The sequence below is a fragment of the Labeo rohita genome, unplaced genomic scaffold (genome assembly GCF_022985175.1).
Source record: "Labeo rohita strain BAU-BD-2019 unplaced genomic scaffold, IGBB_LRoh.1.0 scaffold_176, whole genome shotgun sequence".
Classification (NCBI taxonomy): Eukaryota; Metazoa; Chordata; class Actinopteri; order Cypriniformes; family Cyprinidae; genus Labeo; species Labeo rohita.
In genome coordinates this window covers 120,736-130,695 of record NW_026127956.1, presented here as the reverse complement: position 1 = coordinate 130,695, position 9,960 = coordinate 120,736, and the positions used below count along the sequence as shown (strand labels likewise).

General features: G+C 37.9%; 1 protein-coding gene across 2 annotated transcripts; it reads right to left on the bottom strand.

Annotated features, from left to right (window-relative positions):
- Positions 1-2,413: 2,413 nt before the first annotated feature.
- Positions 2,414-9,960, bottom strand: LOC127158879 (granzyme B(G,H)-like). Of its 2 annotated transcripts, none has more exons than XM_051101846.1 (5): positions 9,873-9,960; positions 3,397-3,547; positions 3,102-3,243; positions 2,712-2,963; positions 2,414-2,603 (listed from the first exon to the last, which is right to left on the bottom strand). In XM_051101846.1, exons 1-5 carry the CDS (start codon positions 9,931-9,933, stop codon positions 2,445-2,447), a joined length of 765 nt encoding a protein of 254 aa, XP_050957803.1. In that variant the 5' UTR covers positions 9,934-9,960; the 3' UTR covers positions 2,414-2,444. The 2 variants fall into 2 exon arrangements, with proteins under 2 accessions (XP_050957803.1, XP_050957802.1); XM_051101845.1 differs by lacking the exon at positions 9,873-9,960 and adding an exon at positions 3,698-3,761.

The window sequence follows — 9,960 nt, the reverse complement described above, 5'->3', positions numbered from 1 at the left end:
TCTTGCTGGGACACATCCAGATTTTTTTATTGCCTGCCAGTCCAGGGGTATTTTCCTCAGCCACTCTCATCCGAACAATGCAGGCCCTCCATTTTTCAGCACAAACAAGTTCAACTGATGCTGATTTTCTTTGTACTTCACAGTTACTGATAATTTCTCTTTCAGAGACAACTTTTCACCAGTATAGGTCTTTAATATCACTGATGTTTTTTGCAGTATTTTTGAGAACAGTCATTGGTAATCGGCTACTGAGATAACCGATAAGGCCGATCCAGTGTCTAACTCCATTTTGAGTTTAACTCCTGACACTTTTGGTGTAAGCCAAATAGCTCTTCGATCTGTCTCCTTAATATGGTACAGTTCCAAACATGAAAGATCATCCGTACCTGAACTCGTGTTTGCTTCATTTTCAGTTACTTGATGTACAGTGGCGGATTTACGTTTCACTTTGTGTGTTCTGTCTTTTTGTATCCTCTGTTTATCTGATGTGCCCCCTTTTATGGCATCTCCTGCACTCTTTATCCTTGAACCAGCAGTCATTCACATCATGAGATGTTTTTCCGCAGCGATAGCATTTCTGTTTTCTGTCCAATTTTAGTGACAGTTTATTTGTTGCACATTCCATTGATTTTTAACATATTTCCCATAAAGGACACATAAGGTTTTTTTCTGACATCTGGACGTGACTCTCGATTAAATCGGTCGGGTTTTCTCTTTATTAGAGACATTTTGAACTTACTATTTGAATGTATTCGTTTACTTGGATACTTGGACTGAAAAGTTTACAGGGGTTCACTTGTTTAAAAAAAAATTTGATCTTAAAAACCTGTTTTCTATTATTTGTAAAGTATTGTTTTCGTTACTGATTTAAATCAGTAATCAGTAATGATTATTATTTTACTACTCTGCGAGGCTCCCCCCGACATGCTCTCGCGAATGAACAGGCAGCATCTCTGTCACATTTTGGCTAATGCAGGAGGCCACTGAATGATGCGCATGAGAGGGGATTTAAAAGTGGCTATATGCAAAGCCGACTGATAAAGAACTGGGTATTCGCCGTATACCTGTGCATACCCTCCACTACACCACTGATCATAACTTCAACTTAGCGCTTGGTTCTGAGATATTTGTAAGATTCTAACGTCAAAATATATTTTCTTCAGTTTGCTCTAGAAGTATTAATCAGGTTGGCATACGTTTTGGAACTTGAATTTTACACAGACAATCTTTAAAAACAGAAACATAGAACATTATAGAGGACTAAGGGAAACATGCTTGTCTTTTAAGTGTTGGAATCCTAGTTGAGAGATGATGTAACCTACTAGAAGTGATGTCACTTGAATGTACATTATTTTACAAGGGTTTTTTGATGAGGGTAACAGGGCTGACATGAAATCAGGGGCACCAATAAAATGATATATATTTTATAGAAAATGCATACTTGTGCCAAAACATTACTTAACAATAAGACTATATTTACAACAATATGCAAATGTGATTTTTACATAATTTTGCCTTCATTCTGCAAATTAAAAGTCTTACTGAAAAAGAAAAATCATAGTGAGGGACAGGCCAAAAACTTTACCCTTACCAGCAGAGATAACAAACTTGTTCCTTACTCCTCTTAAAGGAGAAGTTCACTTCCAGAACAAAAATTTCCAGATAATGTACTCACCCCGTCATTCAAGATGTTAAGAAATTATGCTTTGTTTTTTTTTTTTTTTTGAGGAAAACATTTCAGGAATTATCTCCAAATTGTGAAAGATTGCCACACACACAAACTACTTTAATCAACAAAAACTCCAACAACTTGGATTGAGAGTAACTTCTGTGTGAGCTCATCGTTAAACTATAGGCAATGGACCTTATTGATTGCAAAATTAACACTGGATAATTGCTGCATTTTTCTAGTTTTATTATCTTTTCTGTCACGGAAAAGCATAGGCTCACAATCACACAAGGGGTTTGAAAATGAGGAGGAGATTTGAGTTTAAAAATTGTGTGACTACATCTTTACTACTGTCTCACCTCACTGACCTGTTTTGTGTTTTCTTCCCTTATGTGCCCATATTTGGTTATGTTCCTGTTCCTGTTCTTGTTTGGTCATTACTAGTTGATCCTCCTCACCTGTACATCCCTGATTAACACCCCTACTTAGTTCATAGTTCACTTAGTTCACTTAGTGTTTACGTTATGTTGGAATAGGTGTGTCAACTCCTCATCTATGTAAATTATAGTCTTCCTAGATATTGTTAAATTACTTGTTGAATTTATCATCAGCTATGTGTGCCAACCTCAACAGAACCGTGACAACTACATCTTTTTTTCTTTTTTTTTTTTTTTGGTGCATTAAATAAAAAACATAAACATTTATGTGACAATGAGAACACTTCAAGTGATTGATGCTTGTCATGTGATACTTTTATTGAAATAAATTCATGAATTCACTTAACATTTTTTATTATTTTGTGGATCCACTCCAGATAAGGTGAAATCTTAGTATACACATTAGGATACATAGGCGAATTGCAGCGATACAAGAGAGAAAATGATACGACACCAACTGCAGTGTCTCCACAAACCAAAGGACCCCCAGAATCCCCCTGTTGAGAAACACAGATCGACACATTACTTAAAACCACCTATCAGTTTAAACTCAGTGGAACAAGTTCATAAATGAACAGAGTCTGTGAATGATCTTTTGTACATACGGTACAGAATCCACCAATGCCATATGTACACATCATCTTTGGAACCTTGTAGATCTCTCCCCATCTTATTTTACATTCTGTGTTATCCATTATAAACACCTTCGTCTCCATTAGACGATCACTCGCTGAGCCATTAGTCTGCAGGCTTCCCCAGCCAGCGACACTGCAGGCAGAATCAGCTTTGATGTCTTCCTCTTGTGTTGGTATGGAAATTATCTTGACATTCTTGTTTTGTTCGACTTTTTTCTCTAGCTGTAATACAATAACATCATCATCATTAAAAGACAGACTGATTACTTAGTAAGAGTCATCAAAAAGCATAATGTCATTCTGCAACATGCTTCTTGAGTCTGTTTCATACATTATTTTGTCTGCAACTGAAACAAGTACCCTCAAAAGCATAATGTCATTCCGGTATGTATCACAGCAATAGTCTGGATGCTTGTGGTAGGACTTCACTCCAATGTGGACAGACCCCTCGTTCACATTTTTTAGGTTATGTGCCCCAACCACAGCTGTCAGTATCTCATTTCTGTTGAAGGAAAGTCTTACTAGTATAATGAATGCATATTGAGCATACTGCTTTCATGACAAAACTTTGTAAACCATAAGCTCTGTCATTTTGTCTAAAAAAAAACATCAATAATCAATCAGTATTGCAGTTTAGGCAAAACAAAAGTCATACGTTTTTCTGCAGTGTGCAGCAGTCAAGACAAACTCATCAGAGATGAGGAATCCACCACAGACATGATAGTTGTTCACCTGAATAGAAACCATGTATGGTCTGGAGTGGGGTTTTGCCTTCCGGCCGTTCACTATACCCACATCCACATGAGCTGAGAGAGAGATACAGTTAGTCGACTTATTCACCCTACAAGAAACGCCTTAATAAGGCATCAGCAAAAATGCAGAAACCATGCTGACATCTTGGTTGTGATACATTGTTTAATGATTAATTCATATGCAGTTTAGTCAATCAGTCTCACCAGTGAAGTTCAGGTGTGGCAGCAGAGAGGCCAGCACGAGCAGAGAGATGATAGTCATCATGAAGACAATCAATGAGCTCTCACTGACAAAATACTGTATAAATATAGTTTAAACATGGGCGGAGACACTGAATTGCCCCTAAGTCTTTTTTCTTTTCTTTTCTTTTCTTTTCTTTTCTTTTCTTTTCTTTTCTTTTCCTTTCACTTTCTTTCTTTCTTTCTTTCTTTCTTTCTTTCTCACTCTCTTTCTCACTTTGTGGTATAAGCAACACAATGATGAGTCAATATTGTTCTTGTTAATCCTTGTGGGTTCATCTTCAGGCCGCAGATGGTTTGGTCTAAAAGTATTTAGTAGGTCACCATACATTCTGGTACTTGAATACTTTACAGTTCATAACCATAAATGTCATTAAATATGAATGGAAAGCCAACATAACACAGGGTGGTGTGTGTTTCCTTTTTCAGATTGCTGTACAAATCTATATTGGGAAGGGTTTTTTATTTATGCTTGTTCAGTAAACCATATTACACATGCATCTAGACACTAATGGTTTACAGGCAGCAGAAAATTAAGGTCACAGTTATAAAAATGTCTTTATAATTATAAGTTTTTTTTGTTGTTGTTTTTTTTTTGGCTTTTGTATTATTGTGGTGGATGTCATTTTGGTTACTTGAATCTTTTCAGTAGCCTACTACTAGTTTATAGGGCTGCAATAATAAGGACCACTTATACATATTGATATTGAACATTTAAATGATTATCTCATCAGATTTCAACAATCATTTAATGTTTGTAATTATGCAGCAGATCCATTAAAGATATGCTAAAGTCTTCGATGAACCTCAGGTCTTTAACAACTATTGTAGACATTTGGGTCCCCAAAGGAAGTGACACCATCTGCAGTGTTGAGCTGTTTTTGCTAATCCTTGTGGTCTCATTTTCAGGCCACAGATTGTTAAAGAAGTGTGCAGGTCAAGGTACATTTTGGTACTTGAACATTTTACAATTCATTACTATAAATATCAGTATATTTCAATTTTCAGTGAAAAAAACGACATAACACTGATACAGATTCGGTTAGTTTTAAGTGTTTTAGGCAAGAATGTAGTTGTTTAGACTTCAAATATGCAGTTTGTTAATGAAAAATAACGTCTGTTTGAAAAATTGCGTCAATGTTTTTGGAGATGTGAGCTCCAGTGCATTAGCAGTCATTCAGAGCTCATGAACCCGCTGAGAGCAGCCTTACCTTGGGCAGATCTTCTGGAATTTGCCACTAGCTCTGATGTTTCTATAGTGGTTAAACGAGATATAATTAATTTTGGGTAAATCTAACAGGCAGCCTTTGGTCTCAATAATCTATTATTTGTTCCAGAGCAAATAGTTTTGGCTGAGGGCAAAGTCTCATAATGTTATATTCTTTATAAAAGTATTGCTGTATATCAGAGCACTGCCTTTGTACTTCTGTCTGAATTGCATAGCAACTTTTTAATGGCTGATGTTGTTGTTTATTAAATATTAGCATTCAATAAATAATATATTCTATAAATAATAGTAGTATTTAATAACGGTATTTAGTTGTGAGAAACGGTGTGATCGCAATGATGATTTCAGTTATTATTCCACCATTAGATGGTGACAAGGACTGTTTCTACGAGTCAGCAGTAAAGACTTTTATATTGAAAGAGACTGAAACGCTGTTGTTAAAAAGGAAGTTATTTTTACTTTCAACAACAGTTTATAAAATGCAGCCAGTAAATGTGCCAAGCAGCACTGTCATTGGAAATCACCCTTAACAGATGAAAGGATAGTCACGTACGACAAAGATATCACTTTCCTCAGCAGACATTCTAAAAAATGTTTTATTGAGACCACCAGAGTGGAGCAGAAGACCTCCATGGCGGAGCAGAAAATCTCCACAGCAGAGCAGAAGACCTCCACAGCTGAGTCTGAGACCCCCATGGCTTGATAGGGGGAGCTGAAGACCACCAGAGCGGAACTGAAGAACACCGCAGGGACTGGGACCTGAGGCACACAAAACAGATGGAATATTTATGGCCCCAAGGAATGATGAAGGGAACATGGTGGGTTCTGTTCAGTTCATAATTATTGGCATAGATAGGAGCAGGATTGGCAGACAGTTCATACATTGAATAACTAACAAAAAATGACAAGGCAGATTAGGGTTTGCACTATCAGAAACACTTGTAAAAACTGGGCAGGCAGACATTTCACCATTAGCCTCACTGACTAGAACTTGTGCAACAGATACACTTGAGAGAACTGAACAGACAGATAACGCATAATTGGCATTACTGACTGAAACTGGCAGAACAGATGGTTCAACAGGCACATTAAAAGAAATTAGAAAGGCAGACAGTTTACAATTTGACTTACTGACTGGGATTGGCAAGACGAATGGTTCAACAAACATATTTGTGAGAACTATTTGTGAAGCTACAGATAGTCCAAAATGCAGCTGCTAGAGTCCTTACCAGGTCAAGAAAATATGATCATATTACCCCAATTTTAAAGTCTCTGCACTGGCTACCTATTAGGTTCCGCATCAGCTACAAACTAGCACTTCTTACCTATAAGGCACTTAACGGTTTAGCTCCTGCGTACCTAACTAGTCTTCTACCACGCTACAATCCATCACACTCCCTAAGGTCACAAAACTCTGGACTGTTGGTAGTACCTAGGATAGCAAAGTCCACTAAAGGAGGTAGAGCTTTTTCACATTTGGCACCCAAACTCTGGAACAGCCTTCCTGATAACGTTCGGGGTTCAGACACACTCTCTCTGTTTAAATCTAGATTAAAGACACATCTTTTTAGCCAAGCATTCAAATAATGCATCTCATAAACTTTTCCTGCAGTTATATCTGATCAAATATTCATTATTAATCTTTTAGCTCTGGTTTAACAAACCTTCCTTTTCTTAGTTTGAACAGCAGCTACGCTAATTATGTTCCTATTCGTTCTTTGTTTTTGCCATGGGATTGACATCCCATGGTAACTAGGAATTCACAAGCTCCAGTGTGGATCCAGAACACTTAAGAAGAGTTGATGCCAACCCCACAGAGGACTTCAGATGATGCCAACCCTGAAAACATACAGCACTACCGAATTCTGCTACTAATTTATAGTGTTCTTTGTCTGTTTGATTACATTGTTAATTGATCTTTACCACACATCTCTGCCATATGTACATCAAGCTACTACTACATATATTGTAAAAATGTCAATTTGGTGTAAAGCTGCTTTGCAACGATATGTATCGTGAAAAGCGCTATACAAATAAATTTGAATTGAATTGAATTGAAAACAGAACAGGTAGATGGTTCATAATTAGATTCACTGACTGGGGCTGACATTTATTTTTGCAATCTGTGTTATTCGTGATCTTCACATCTGCTTCCTCTTTTCCCTATTGTAACTCAGTCTTCCCCAGCCGACGACACTGCAGACAGAATCAGGTTTGATGTTTCCCTCTTCTGTTGGTATGGAAATTATCTTGACAATCTCATTTTGTTTGCCTTCTTTCTCTAGCTATAGTACAATAACATAACATTATCATTAAAAGACAGGCTGACAAAGCGTTTATAAGAGTCATTTAAACTACTGTTACCCTTAAAAGCATAATGTTATTCCGCATAGTGTGTCTTTTAAAGTCTGGATGCTTGTGGATACTCCACAACCCCAGTCACTACACATGGCTGCAGATGCTTGTTTCACAAGTTCACCCTTACATCAAATCTGGTTGAGTAAACAGTAAGCATATTTTGGCGTGCCGTCCTGGGGGAGGGCTCCATGCCCAGAATATGGCCCGAACCCAGAGAACTCCCCCCATCCCAAGTGTAGGATGAGGATAGATTAAGAGTAAGGAGTTAGGGTGGAGGGAGGATGCCAAAAAACAGTTGAATGACAGAGGTAAGTCGGCTGTGTGCATATATATGACTTGTGCTAGTTTGGATGATTAGCTAGACAAGTTGCACCTGTGCCGAATTTGTTGATTATCTGATCGTGCTCCTCCCGAACTTTGTTATCAAACATCATTTGTTACTGGAAGAGACATCTTCAGTCTCTGCGACATTACCCTTTGGGCAGGGTTGTTGTCTATGTATTCAGCTGAGGTGTTTCTCCAATGAAGGATTGCTTTTCAAGGGTGAGTTCTGTCATGCATGGCTTTGCAGAGAAGGGTTTTTCTCAATCTTGATAGTCAACACAGCCTTTCCATTTGACGGTGTCTTGTTAAGGAAGTGATTTGCTTTCTCTGTGTTCACCCTATCTGGCTGTCCATGTGGAGCAAACTGAGCCTTGCAGTACTTGATGACTGTTTCTGCAGATAAATAAGGAAGCAGTTCAACCTCCCAAGTTCAATTTGAGAAGCGGTCCATGATTAGAAGACAGTCCCCTTTTGCCGATGACTGAATAAGTCCATGCTGACAATCTGCCGTGGCCTGCTGGTGATGTCATGAGACAGCATGGTTTCCTTCTGTTGATTGTGGGCTGCAAATTCATTGCAAGTTGAACAGTTACTCAGAAAGTCTTCTGCTTTTATACCAGGCCAAAGATATATCTTGTTGATGAGTTGTACATCTTCCTACTTCTTCTGCAGATGACATATTGCATGCCACTGGTAAACTGCTTCCTTGCCTGTATAGTCAGCAGCTGCCTTACTTAACATGTTACTGATGAACATTTTAGGCCCCAGCTTGTAGACAATCTTGAGGTTGTAGAGTTGAAGTCCCATGAGAATTTTTTAAACCTGCTTGGGTGACCTGAGAAGTGGTTTTCTAAAGATAGAAATCAAGAGTTTGTGGTCAGCCTCTGCTGTAACCAATTCTCAACTGTAATGCTGAAATCTTTGGCAAGCAAAGACAATACTGAGACACTCTTTCTTGATTTCAGTGTGAGATTTCTTGGTGGGGGTCAGAGTTCTTTAAGTGAAGGCAACAGGCTGTCCTTCTTGTATAAGACAACACCCAAGACCACTTTGGTTGGAGTCACTTTGTACTGTGACAGGCTTAGTAACATCATAATAGCACAACACAGGCATCGATGTGGCCAAGGACAGCCAGTGAGTGTATTTGTCGAACAAGTGCGCAGTGGCTTGCAAACACTCGACAAGTGGGACATGAGCTTGGCTAAATTATTAGCAAACTTGATGAGACGCTGTACACGTTTATTGCCATTAGGTACCATACACCACATGGGAGCTTTGGCCACTGTTTACTACCTCAAGTTGTTCAAACCTACATAAATTTCTTTCTTTTTCTGAAGATGTCGAACATAAAAAAATTATATTTTGAATAAAACGGAACTGCAGTAATAAGGACCACTTACACATATTAATTACACATACATTCATCACAAAAATTACTTACACTCACAATTAAGGACCGGATCCACGGACGATATGCTGAAATCTTTGTATAAACTGTGCAGTGTCTGCACAAACCAAAGGACCTCCAGAATCCCCCTTTTAAGAAACACAAATCAACACATTACTTAAAACCACATATCAGTTTAAACTCAGTAAACAATTCTGTGAATTGTCCTTTGTACATACATCGCAGGATCCACCAAAGCCATATGTACACATCGTCTTTGAGACTGAATAATTCTTTCGCCATTTTTTTTCACATAATGAGTTATCCATTATATACACCTTTGTCGGCATTAGACGATCACTCGCTGAGCAATTAATCCACAGGCTTTCCTCAGCCAGCAACACTACGGACAGAATTAGCTTTGACGTCTCACTCTTGTTTTGGTATGGAAATTTTCTTGACTTTTTTTGTTGTTGTTGTTTTTTACTTTTTTCCTCAGCTGTAATGCAATAACATTATTGTCATTAAAAGATACTGAATCATATCATTTGCTTGGTCTAATTTTTTTTAGCTGTAATTTAAAAAATGTTCCTTATTAGCAGATTTAATCATCAACTATATGATTAAAGACCGTTTATATCATTTTCTCAGTTTAATAAGAGGTTTATTTATTGTAGCGTTTTAAAGTGCCTGCTTAAGCCTGTTTAACATATTATTTCTGGAACTGAAACAAGTGCAGATTTTTACCCTTTTTAGCATAATGTCATTCAAATGCATTTCATTGCTGTAGTCTGGATGCTTGTGGCTTATAATTAATATGCAGTTTAGTAAATCAGTCTCACCAGTGAAGGTCAGGTGTGGCAGCAGAGAGGCCAGCAGGAGCAGAGAGATGATAGTCATCATGAAGAAAATCAGTGAGCTCTCACTGAG